Source organism: Maylandia zebra, linkage group LG16 (genome assembly GCF_041146795.1).
Source record: "Maylandia zebra isolate NMK-2024a linkage group LG16, Mzebra_GT3a, whole genome shotgun sequence".
In the NCBI taxonomy this organism is placed as follows: Eukaryota; Metazoa; Chordata; class Actinopteri; order Cichliformes; family Cichlidae; genus Maylandia; species Maylandia zebra.
Genome location: NC_135182.1, coordinates 15649040 through 15662697, shown reverse-complemented (window position 1 = coordinate 15662697; position 13658 = coordinate 15649040). Strand labels below are relative to the sequence as shown.

The window sequence follows — 13658 nt, the reverse complement described above, 5'->3', positions numbered from 1 at the left end:
ATCTTTATTGGCTTTGAAAAAATAAAAAATGGCTACACCAGTTTGAATTTGTTTTTGGATTTTCTTGAATCCACACAGTGTCAAAAGTCTTCATCCTCAAATACATACACCCCCACTAATGTTTGGTGAAATGTCCCTTAGCATCTTGCACCTTGACCAGATGCTTTTGATAGCCATAAGCAAGCTTGTGGTTGGATATTTGATCGCTCGTCAGAATTTATAGAGTTCATTTAAAATTATTGGTTTCCTGGCACAGACCTGGCTTTTAAGCATAGTCCACATATATTTAATAATTTTAAGGTCTTCTTAAGTAGTACAGATACTAGTGTTAAAAAAATACCCCAGTAAAAGTAATGAAGCAACTTCTTTACTCAAGTGCAGGCTCTGAAGTGTACTCAAAGTAAGAAAGTAAAAGTTAATTTCCACCAGCTGTTTTTGTGCAAAGCTCACTGAACCTGTAATAATTAAATGATAGTATATAGGAAACAAACTTTATTTCAGTCTAAATTCAATTATAACAAAGGCACTACACATGAATCAGTTAAGTAAAACATGAGAAGAGAAAAAAATAAAAAAATAGCTCTATTTTCTGTTGCCTACATTGTGGAGGGTGATTTTGCCTCTGACCAGGAAAATGGGGAGGGGGACGATGTTAAAGTGGCATTCATCAGGTGGGAAACTCTAAAATCAGTTTTAGTGGCTTTAGTGACTCACAGCTCAGAATAATTTCTATTGAGAGCTGCAGCAGATTTTCTTTGTGTACAGGCTGAGATCAGCTGACCTGTGCTGCTCTGAGGTTTACTGTGCTCACCTGAATTATGCAAATTCTCTAATCAAGATGAAGGAACTGACCTCCCAGCCCATTGTTTCTTCAGTGGTGCTAAGTTTCAGTCATTATGCAAATGCACTGTTTATAAGGTTGGGGAAACCTGCAGTCAGCTGAGACTGAAGAAGTCACTTGGATGAGTGAGGAAATGTTTCTCCCACTGAAAACGCTACGTCCAGATGAACAGAATCAACGTTTGGAGATTTACTTACCTGGATGATTGAGCATGCATCAAGACGCCCTCACCTGAATTCAACAAAATGTAAGCAGATGTTTCATAAGTCCTCCATAAGACACTATAAGGTTGGTATGAAGGTGGGATTCAGTAAATGAATCTAAGCAACATCTCTGCTACACTTGATGTGATCTAACTCTGACCATGAAACCACAGCCACTGTCCTCTGGTCACACACTTTTACTGTGAATAACCACAGTACTGCAAACTAACCTGTTTATCCTGGACTAACCTGCAGAGTCTTCTCACGCAGTCTTTAAATAGCACAGTTAGTATGCAACAGGTTGTTGTGCAGCACGTTTCAGTACATGAAAAAAACACGCCACACGTAGAGACCCAGTATCTAATTTTAAAACATGAGGACTTACATGTAAGCTTTACATTTACCACTGAGCAGTCCTTGCCTTCAATATGACCTCCCTTCTTCCTCTTTCTTTCTCCATCATGGAGTGAAGTTAGGTCTCATTTTTTTTCTCTTCCTGTGAATTACAGCAGCTGGACCTTTAAGCTAGCAACACACTGTGTGACAAACTGTGTTTAATTATGTTTGTTGAGCTGATAGAAACGCTGCATTTAAAATGACCTGCCACTTAAAAAGCATCACTCCATTTATGTTCTTCTAGCTACTCTTTTGTGGGGCTAGCTCGATGTTGAAGGCCTACAACTGCATCTTATGGACGGTGTTGTGCTAACTTTGCCTGTTTTGAAAATGTAAGGAATAGAGAGTACAGATATTTATTTAAAAATGCAGACAGTAAAAGTAAAAAGTTACCCGGAAACAAAATTACTCAAGTAAACTACAGATACCTGAAAATTCTACAGGGCAGTTTGAAGGCCGTTCCAAGATCCAGATCCCTTCCAGATCCAGTGCGTTTGAGGTCACTGACCTGTTGGGTTTTTTTTACCCAACCATGTCCCAAGTTTAAATTGTCTAGCTGCTGACTTCATATACTTAATTATTCCATCCACTTTGTGCACCGTACCAGCAGAGATGGGCAGTAACGCGTTACTTGTAACGCGTTACTGTAATCTGATTACTTTTTTCAAGTAACGAGTAAAGTAAGGGATTACTATTGCAAAATCGGTAATTAGATTACCGTTACTTTCCCGTAGGAACGCTGCGTTACTGCGTTACTAAAACCGTGATTTTTTTGCGAGAATGTCTCATGACAGTGACGTAAGCAAGTGCGACGTTGGTGACAGCAGCTGTGTGCAGATCAACAATGGATAATATATCGAGTGCGGGAGAGAGTATGAGCGTGCAGCGTTTAAAGTGTGGAAGTACTGACCTTACTTTGAGTTTGATTCCATAAAAAGTGACAAAAACATTAGCGTCCATCGTGCGTGGGAAGAAAACTTCTTTTTACAGCGAAAAAAACCCCTAAACTTCCGAGCAAGCACCGAGTAGCTATGACGTGATGGGAAACTCACAGAGACACTCGCGCGGATTCTTCAACTGACCGCAGCACACCTACACCAGGGTAACCCTCCGCCTACCCTGCTCCTGCTTTACAGGTGAAAATAGAGCAAAAGGACCGCTGAGTCTTTGACTTTATTTATTTTCTGCTGTGTTTTACTTGCATCTGTTTGAAAGAGTGAGTGAAAACACAAAAAATATTTTATTTTATGTGCTGGAATGTGTAGAAAATAGGTTTAAATGTTAAACTAATTTATTCAAGTCAGAGAATGTTGCATATAATTAAATGTTTTGCTTGATGCATAAAGTTAAAAGATTAAAACTGATAAAACAAGTTAAAAAAAGAGACTTTTCCATTTGATTACATTTTGTATGATGGATTATGTAGAAAAAGTAGAATTGGGCTGAAAGATCTATCACTTTATCACCTCTTCAGGTTGTAAATCGTGTTTTTAAAAAGTAACTAAGTAACTAAGTAATTAATTACTTTTGAAAATAAGTAATCAGTAAAGTAACGGGATTACTTTTTGGGGGGAGTAATCAGTAATTAGTTACTGATTACTTTTTTCAAGTAACTTGACCAACACTGCGTACCAGTATGACTGAGAGCAAAACAGCCCCACATCATGATGCTACAGTTTGAAACAAAGTTGGAAAGCCTTATTCATTTTCCTTCAAACATACCTCTTGTTATTGTAGCCAAGTAGCTCAATCTTTGCCTCATCTGACCATAAAACATTTCTCAAGAAGGCCTTTCCATGTGGGCAGCTGCAAACTTCAGCTGAGCTTGAAGGTGCTGATTTTGGAGCAGGGGCTTCTTTCTTGGTCTCAGTTCGCAATTTTGTACAACTTGCTTCACAATGGACAGTGAATCTGGTGTTCTGGAATTTTCCAGTTTATGGCAGGTTTGAGCCTCGGTGCTTCTTGGGTGGTTTCTCAACATCATAACCAATTCCCTCTGCTCTGGGAGTGACAGTTTGGCTCTTCCTCCAGACCTCGGCAAAGCGGTGACAAATCTAAAAAACTTGTACTTTCAGTTTTTTAAAATGGGTTAAAGTGGGTTAGTGTTAGAATCAGAATCAGAAAGGGGTTTATTGCCAAATGTTGAGCAGGTTTACAATATTAGGAAATTGCTGCGGTGCTTCAGTGCAAACATAGTGTCATAAATAGCACTTAAATAGACATGAAAAAATAAAAGTAGGGATAAGAATTAAAAGTGCTACGTAGAAAGATATGTGCATGAGCTATACATGAGATATATACATGAGAATAAGAATTAAGAGTGCTACGTTGAAAGATATATACATGAGTGCAGGTGGTGATCAGTGCCAATCATGGAATGATGCAGTGAACACAGCGTAGGGTCATGTGTTAGTAGCGGGAACAGTCATATGGTTATTGTTCATGTGTCCAACAGCAGAGGGGAAGAAACTGTTCTTATGGCGAGAGGTTCTGGTGCGAATGGACCGGAGCCTCCTGCCTGAGGGGAGCAGGTCAAACAGACTGTGTCCAGGGTGAGAAGGGTCAGCTGAGATCCGAGCTGCACGCCGCAATGTCCTGGAGGTGTACAGGTCCTGCAAAGATGGGAGTCTGCAGCCAATCACCTTCTCAGCAGAGCGCACAACACGCTGCAGTCTCTGTTTGTCCCTGATAGTGGCTCCAGCGTACCACACGGTGATGGAGGAGGTGAGGATGGACTCGATGATTGCAGTGTAGAACTGCATCATCGTCCGTGTTGGCAGGTTGAATTTCTTCAGCTGCCTCAGGAAGTACATCCTCTGCTGGGCTTTCTTAATGACGGAGCATATGCTTGTCATATGCTCATGCTACATGCTGATTGTCCTTTTTTCTGTGAACTCACTGTAAAAAAAAAACAAATTATTGTTACTGTTTATCTGGTACTTAATTACTTTGGTGTAGTATTAATTTTAATGGCAGGAGACTTAATCAATGTGAGGACCTGTAAAATAAAAATCTATGCACTCCTTCACATTTTCCAAACCTGTCCAGTGGACTGGAGTGCAGCCTTTGCTGGGCCGATTCTGGCCCACGAGCCGCATGTTTGACACCGCTAGCATATAGTATATAGGCAGCTCTGAAAAAACATTTTGCTTCAGCTGATTAATGTCATGGTAGATACACTTAAAAAAACAAACAAAAAAAACATCTTCTGTGTTGCTGACAACGGTAACAGAGTGGATGCTAGAGTGGATAATAATCATAGTGGTCAATTGACATGCTCTGCACATTTTTGTGTGCATTTTTAATTTACTGATATTACAACATGTATGTTGTAATATCAGTACATTCAGTACAACAATGTTCAGTACATTCAAATAGTATTCATAGTTTGGTATCTAAATCCTAAAATTTTTGGACAGCGTAAAAGTGTAAATGAAAATAAAACATTCCGGCATGATGGCTGGGCTGTTACAATTCCCATTTCAGCTGGTTCAATTCAGTTCAGTTTTATTAATATAGTCAAAAGGTGTCCAAATAAAGCTACTTTCACTTATTCCCTTGTCACAGCATGAGTTTACCACTGGACACCCTTCCTGGCGTAATCCCAAGGAGGATTTGTGTCTCTGACTAGAACTGAACCAGATACCTTTGTGCTTGCAAAGTCATTGTGTAATTCACTACACTATAGAGCCACATTCAATAATACAGGTGTCCAAATAATTCTGTTTAAAATGTCGCAAAAGCCAGATGTTGCAAGCGGAAAACATGTCTCATACCTTTCAATTGTACATTAAATGCCTAAAATGGTAACATGTAGATGAAATTTAAAAAAAAAAAACAGAATGCAGAGAATGCAAACCCATATTTGATCTATTTTAATACAACATAGAAAACATTAAATATATCAGCTCATTTTAAATAAAATGGCAGCAACAGATCTCAAAAAGCCAGGATGGGAACAACAGAAAGTTGGAAAAGTAAGTAGTAGTAAAAATAATCAGATGATAGAACAAGAACATTTTTCCGTGGGCAGCATGACAACTTCAAATTCAGCCGTGCCCCTTTTCATATAAGACTTGTTTGCAAGCAGCTTGTTAAAATAAATTTGCAGAATAAAGTCAGGGACATTTTAACACTTATGTAAATATGAAAGTGATGGTACATTCAAAACACTAATTATGAACATGAGAATGTTGTGTAGCAGCGGCCGGCATTACATGGAGAATTTGGACAAAATTAATTTAGCATTATTAATTTTATAGAACAATTCAGAATAAATTATTAAATCATGGAAATTAGTTTATTATTTGTCCCGTCCTACCCGAGCCTGCTTGTGCCACAGGATTCTTCCTGTTAAAACTTTTTTCTTTCCCACTGCTGCCGAGTGTTTTTTTCATAGGGTCTTATATGATTGTTGGGATTTTCTCTGTATTATTGTTGGGTCTTCCCCTTACAATATTAAGCACCTTGAGGTGACTGTTGATGTGATTTTGTGCTATGTAAATAAAATTGAATTGAACTGAACTGAATGTATCATGAGAAAATAAACGTGGCAACCTGCAGGGCTCATGGTCCGACCACTGTACCTAAGCAAACTGAAACCAAACAACCTCTGGCTAAGCAGATACCACAACACAGAAGAGCTAACTCATTAGGCCAGGCAGGGAGGAACACTGGTTTCAGCAGGGAGTCAAGGAGGCCATTTATGTAAAAACTGAAAGACCTTCTCTGAATTGAGGAGGGGCCTAAGAGTTCATCTTTCACCATCTTACAATGCTGTGATTGCAGGAATCCCCTGACTCTCTGTGAATGGTACTCAACACCATTGATCAGTGGTCATTGATCGGTGGCCGTTGATCAATGACCACTAATCAGTGGTCATGAAAATTTGCAGAATTATAAGCATAAAACTGACCTCACAGCCTGTTGTTCCTTCAGTGGTCCTACTGTGAGTTGTTATGAAACGTACTGTTTATAAGGTTGGGGAAACCTGAAGTCAGCTGAGAGTGAAAAAGTCACTTGGATGTTTGATGAAATACTTCTCCCACTGAAAACGCTACATCCAGGTGAACAGAATCAACTTTTTGTAGGAACTATTAGATTCTCTCACACATGAAATGACTAAAGCTAAACCTCAGTGGTTAAAGCTTTCAACCTCACACGTATGAAAGGCTGAATACTTTAAGACTTCATCAGTCTGTAGGACTGCATCATCAAGGGCTGCGTCTGAATGCCACAAAGCCTCTGACCAAGCACACTGTATTATAGCGAAGGTCACTTCTTCCTCCCTGCACAAGTGCCTCATACAGTAATTTCTTTTTCAAGCAGCTTCCTTCAGCTTCAGCCAACACAAAAAGAGGTTAATTATTTGTTCAATTATATTCATTTGCTTTTTATGTTGGGTGTGCTAGAGTAGCTGCTAGATAATGCTTGTTATAAAATTTTCAATACAACACTGCATCCTGCAGGTCAAACTGAGCACAACAGCAGCTGCGGACAGACAATCTCGCTTTCCAGGAAGGTCAAAATTTCAAAATCCATCCAGTTTTGTAAGTTAATAATACTGAAACACTTGAGAGAGACACATGAAGTTTTTTGTTGTTTTCTGTTGTTTTGTTTACATCTGTCTGTATGTTAAATTGAATATAAGCTCTTTTTCATGTGTATTCCCTGCTTATCACTTTCAGCTCTAGTTTCTAGGTTTAATCAAAAGCGAAACAGATCAGTGATTGGAGCAGAGGTGACATGTGACTTGTAGCTGCTAATTTATTACCTGGAAGAGTCAACTTCTTTACACCTGGGAGTTCACCGTGAAGGTTAGGCGGGTTCTCGCTCTTGGACTGAAAGCATAAACTTTCTTCTTTTTTTTAAAAGTTTTTCTGGATTTTTAAAAATTCTCTTTTATAATCGACGATGGACAGGCAGCTTGTATGGGGAAAGCTGTTTCTGATACTCACAGGTACGCTTTATGCTTTATGTTTTTTCACTTCTGTCAAAACCATTGCCACACCTTTATGGTATTATCGCCTGTGTTAATCATTAACCCAACTTCTTGCTACTCACCTGGAACAGGATATCGTTTTACTCAAAGGAGACATTCAGATTTTTCTTTTCGACAGCTGCCTTGAAATAAATGTAAAAGTTTGAGTTGGTCATATTCATGAAACTAGTTTTTAAAGTGATCATTAAAGAAGCACAAGAAACTAAAAGACACTGGTCATTCCTTTTTATTCCAGTGCTGTCCTGCTGCAAGAGTCTTCAGGTGTCCATTCCAAAAAAAGAATATGAGGCTGAAAAAGGAGGCAGCATTGACTTGACCTGCTCCTGGGTCCCTGCAAATCCCTCATTGACCGACTATGTACTCACATGGGAAGTCTTCCCAGAAATTACTGGAGACTCAATGGTAAGAAGGGAAATTACTGCACTAAATACTAAATATATGTTTATGTAGACCCTTACTGATTTTACTCAAGATTCCGGGCTGTTTTGGGATTATAGTATTAATATAATATAATATAATATAGCATATAGTATAGTCTTAAATATGCTATAGTCCTAAAACAGTTACAGTTTTAATAAAATAGAATTTCTATGAAAAGAAAAGTGTGTTCTACACTTTACTTGAATGTAACATGGTTCCTTCCTACTAATATTGTAATGATTTTGTTCCAGTGGATAACGAACAGGTGAATGACTCATGTATGGTTTCATGTGTATAAACTACTCCTTCACCTATCAGATAACCCAGAAACAGGATTAAGTCTACATACAGCTTTTATTTGCCCAAGCTGGTAGTTTCTAGTTCCAGGTTGTTCCTAAAACAGTGCGTTTGACCTGTATAGAATAAAATCATACATATGCCTCATTTGCATGCCGTAAAGGGCTTTACGGGCTGTTCTGCATGCAACCCACTGTGTTTTGTAATATTTACAAATATTACTTCCATAATTAAACTAAGCAGATATCTTATGCTTGTTTTTATTTTTCTCAAGAAACGTGTGGCTACTGCATGGTATGGCAAACCGGTTGAAATTTCCCCAGCTTATGAAGGCAGAGCATCCTTGGACGTTGACCCTAACACTCGAGTGAGCACACTGCATTTAACACAGCTCACCATGCAGGAAAACCGCCATTTCCAGTGCAATGTCCTTATATATGGTGACGATGATGGAACAACTGGTACCACCACCTCCCTTGTGGTCCTGGGTGAGAATTAGCAAACTGATAGATTAGCCTCTTACACTCCAAAATACAATCTCAGAAATGACGTCAAATCAAAACTGTTGTTTATACTAACTGTTTTTATCTTGTAGTCCCTCCCTCTCCACCAATCTGCAAGCTTCAGGGAAGTGCAGAATATTTTCAAAATGTTACACTCACCTGTTTGTCTGAGGAGGCATCCCCAGCACCCACCTACGACTGGAAGAGCTTTAGCGTCGACAACAGTCCCAGACAATTTCCACCTAAAGCAACTCAAAGTATGCTCTTCTACTAGCAATATGTCACTTTCAAGTGCTCTGTGTAAATACAGCAGATTGGAAAAAAAGGCATTACTCGGCACTGTTTCAGCTAATCTTTGTCATTATTTTTCAGAGGATGGAGTCCTATCTCTCTTCAATATAACAAGGGAGACATCTGGGTACTATATTTGCACATCACAAAATCAAATTGGTTCTGCCAGCTGCAACTTTACTTTGGCTGTGATGCCTGGTGAGCATTCCAACTTCTTTTAATTCAGTTTTGCAGTTTACACTTATCTTCATTTACACCAGCTGCAACAGTTGACTGTTTTGGAACAATGTTTCTTACAAACTCATTGTAGATACCAAGATGACATCTTAGTTGCAAATGTAGTATTTACCTTCTAAATATGGGAGTGTGGGGGCTGGGGATTGTTATGTAGAGCTGAGTTGACATTTTTGGTTATTACCTCAAAATTCAGACACATATAATTCGAACAGAAATAAATAAGTCAGAATTTCACGATACCTAGTTAGCTGAAATTGCGAGATACTAACCCCGAAATGCTGATATATGACAAAATAAACAAAACCAAAATGGAAGCGCTTTAAGCCTGCATTCTTTTTAATGGCCACCAGGGGGCAATAGCTGTGGTTAATAAAAATCTTCAGGTCCTATTGAGGTCTATGAGAAAGCAGCTTTTCGCTTGACCTTTGTAAACACTTTCCTGATGTGTTCATGGTCTCGGTCACTCATTTTGGATCATATTAAAGAAAACATTGAGCCATTTTGTAAACTTTGTCCAGTCTTAGTTTCAAAGAGTCTTAGTTTTTTGGGGGTACGTTCATTGGCTAACAGGTTGTGGTTGACAAGCCATCACAGTGAGTGCAGAGTTCTCATTTCATTATAAAAAGAGGCAGCTTGTCTGAGGACTGCTGCCATATTGACATATTGGTCAGCATTTTATTATTTTACCATGACCATGTGATTTAAATTGCCTGACATAATAATTTAAATAATTGCAATTGAAATTCACCTTCTCCAAAACATAACTTGACAACCAGCAACAGCTCAAAGTTAAGCTTTAAACCCTGGATGAAAGGTTTAACCCTGACTTAACTATATTAACTTACTTTTTCTCCAGCCAGCATGAAAATTGGGTCCACAGCAGCTATAATAGGAGGAGTCCTCGCAGGGCTCCTGGTGGTGGGGATTCTCATCTTCTGTCTTTGTCGGAGAAGGAGCAAGAAGAATAAATATCCTGAGGGGTATGTACTGTGTGTTCTGGATTTTTCTGTCATTGTAAATTGTTTTAAACAATTTTTGATTAAAACAATTATTGAAAGTATCTCAGTCAATCAACCATCCAGCTCCTTCATGTGTTTGTCTCCTAGTTCCCCTGAAGAAATGAGGTATTACGACCAAGATGCTGCCGAAGGTGAAGAACCATACTCAGACAACAAGTCAAACAGCGAGAAGAAACAGGCCAGCCAGAATGAGGATAATGATGTGGCACCTCAAAATATTTCCAGAGTCGAAGAAGTTGTGCAGAAGTTTGCAGATGATCAGTACAGTTACAATAGCAGCAAAGAAAGGTATGAAGGCAAGGGCAGTGATATAGACTCTCACCGGTACCAGGACGACCAGCGTGACCATTATGGTGGTAACCGGGATCGTCTTGATGATCAACGCGAACGTTACGGTGGTAGTAGAGATCGCCTCGAGGATCAACGTAATCGTTACGGTGGTAGTCGAGATCGCCTCGATGAACAGCGCGATCGTTACGGTGGTAGCCGGGATCGCCTTGATGATCACCGCGAACGTTACGGTGGTAGCCGGGATCGCCTTGATGATCAACGTGAACGCTATGGTGGAAGTCGTGATCGGCTTGATGATCAACGTGAACGCTATGGTGGAAGTCGTGATCGGCTTGATGATCAACGTGAACGCTATGGTGGAAGTCGCGATCGCCTTGATGATCGCCGTGACAATTATCGTGGTAGCCGAGATCGCCTTGACGATTACAGTCGACATGACCGCGGTGATCGCTATGGTGGTAGCCGAGATCGACTTGATTACAGTGACAGAAACCAGTAAAAATCTTTTACTGCATAAGTGAAACCTGCAAAATGAATTAATGTCTTTTGCCTTGTCCCCCTCCCCTCAGCCCCAGCTGGTTTCTTCCTATTAGAAGGGAGTTTTTCCTTCCCACTGTCGCTAAAGTCCTTTTTCATAGGGGGTAATCTGATTGTTGGATTTTCTCTGTATTATTGTAAGGTCTTTACCCTACAATGTTAAGCGCCTTGAGAAGACTGTTGTTGTGATTTGGCGAAATTTCAATAAAATAAAACTGAATTGAATGCATCATGAGAAAATAGAAATAGCAACCTGGAAAGCTCACAAAACATGTACAAACTCCGAAACACGTACAAACTCCGAAGCACGTACAAATTCTAAAGCACGTACAAATTCCGAAGAATGTGGAAACTCCAAAGCATGCACAAACTCCAAAACAAATGCAAACTCCAAAACACAACGGAAGTGCTCCAGGACGCTAGGGGCAGTGTTAAGCTTCTCTATGAGCAAAGCACACTGACTGTTAGCTAACGTCAGATTTGACTCCACCATAAACCAAGCATTCATAATTAAAAAGAAATCAAACAAACAACAGTTTGCACATTACCTTTCCTATAAAGCGTGGTTGTTCTATTCTTGCAGGTGTGTTTATCCTATCCAACTCCATGTGTTTGCAACAAACTTGCCGTTTATTTTGCAAATCAAGCTCAACACTGCCCCTAGCGTCCTGGAGCACTTCCGTTGTGTTTAGGAGTTTGCATTTCTTTGGGAGTTTGCATTTCTTTGGGAGTTTTTACGTGCTTTTTGGAGTTTGTACGTGCTTTTTGGAGTTTGTACGTGCTTTGGAGTTTGTACGTGTTTTGGAGTTTATACGTGCTTTGGAGTTTATACGTGCTTTGGAGTTTGTACGCGTTTTGGAGTTTGTACGTGTTTTGGAGTTTGTACGTGCTTTGGAGTTTGCACGTGTTTTGGAGTTTGTACGTGTTTTGGAGTTTGTACGTGCTTTGGAGTTTTTTACGTGTTTTGAAGTTTGTACGTGCTTTGGAGTTTGAGCGTGCTACCACCATAGGTATTTGAGCCAACTCAACATACATTACACTGATGGAACTCATTAAGTTGAATTTTGATTGCTACAAAACTGCCCAAAAGTCTTGAATGACCCCTTGTTCTCCCCCTGAAGGGAGAGAGTATGTAATCGAGTTCGCTTGTCTGTTTGTCTCCTTGTTAGCAGTCTATTGCCAAAGTTGTAAAGATATAATCTTTTTTTTATGGATCATCTTCAAACTTCGCAACAATATACTAGGCCAACAAAAAGCACCTAACTCACAGATTAATCCAAAGGGAAAATTATAAATGGATTGTTTAACACCTTTCTACTCATCGGAGCAAGTGCTTTTTTACTACAAGTTTCATTAACACACATTCATGAATGTTAGAAACAGCGATTTCTAACATTTACCCATATTTACTCAAATTCCAATGGATACATCAGAGGCAACTGAAAGAGTCGGGAAGAGTCAGGTATTGATCCATTGTCCCTCTAATCAGTAGATGACTAATTCCATCATCTGAGCCACAGCCGCCCCAGTGTGTTGGCTGCAGGCAACTTAGCAAAGAGCCAATTTGAAATTGCATCTTTGGGCACTTTGTTACTACCAGGCTGTAAAAAAAAAAAAGAAAAGAAAAGAAAAAGAAAACATAATTTGATTCCATTAGTTTTCTGTATTAACTGTAACTTTAGACCTTACTGCTAACTCCGTGACCGAACAAATTTCAGTAAGTTTGTTTTACACAACTTTGCTGTAATACACCATCACATGATCAGATTTTCTTGAAGGACATTGGTTTGCTGTGAACATGGCCTATATAACAAATGTATTAGTGTTAATTTTCACAAAAAGTTTGATTAATCCTTGAATCCCATGTTCAAATTTATCATAAATGTTAGTTTGTTGTTATTGATACATTTACTGCCATTATTGGTCAGTTCGTGCATTTTTTAACTTTCTTTTCACAATGCAAAATGTGTTCTTTTTGTATTTTTGAGTTCAGCTCCTTTTTATGCTTGAGATGAAAGTGTATGCTGTTAGCTATTTTTCTAACAAAAATTACTAATTTGTTATTTCTTCTTGTTCATTATTTTAAACTAAAAAGGCTGTTTTATGGTGTTATATGAAACCAAAAAATTGTGATTCGACTGTTTTGTTCAACTCTTGTATTGTGTCAGAAAATAAAATCATTAGCAAACTATATACTGTGGGATGGCTTTTTTTGTTCACAAATTGAGCTTGTGCATCTTAATATTACATGTGTTTATGCAACACTAAATAAAATCAAGTATACACAGAAAACATTGATATTGTGTACCGTACTTCCTTATCGCATATGTCCGGCCCTGCCGAGTAGTTGGTTAAAAAAAGGTTTATTTCTCAAGGCTTTGTGTGTACACATAATAGCTCATAGCTATAAAAGCTATTTTAAACCAAAGCAAAAATACTGACCAGGTCTTTCAGCTACAGCATCCTGTGATGCTGGAGATCAATGTGACTCTCTAGACCCTATTGTATTCACACATTCAAAGTTGAGTCATTTTATTGCTTCATCTGCCTTTGTTGGGCTTAAGAAACCAAGTGATTTGTATGGTGGGTCTAACGGTGTTGCCAGTGACATAATTCTCATTC

General features: G+C 39.0%; 1 protein-coding gene across 1 annotated transcript; it reads left to right on the top strand.

Moving 5' to 3' along the window:
• Positions 1-7255: 7255 nt before the first annotated feature.
• On the top strand, positions 7256-13206 carry LOC101470409 (coxsackievirus and adenovirus receptor). The gene is made up of 7 exons (XM_014410198.3): positions 7256-7399; positions 7677-7843; positions 8433-8646; positions 8754-8918; positions 9034-9150; positions 10046-10169; positions 10296-13206. The coding sequence occupies exons 1-7, from the start codon at positions 7354-7356 to the stop codon at positions 10996-10998; spliced, it is 1536 nt and encodes a 511-aa protein (XP_014265684.3). The 5' UTR covers positions 7256-7353; the 3' UTR covers positions 10999-13206.
• The last annotated feature ends 452 nt before the right edge of the window (positions 13207-13658 follow it).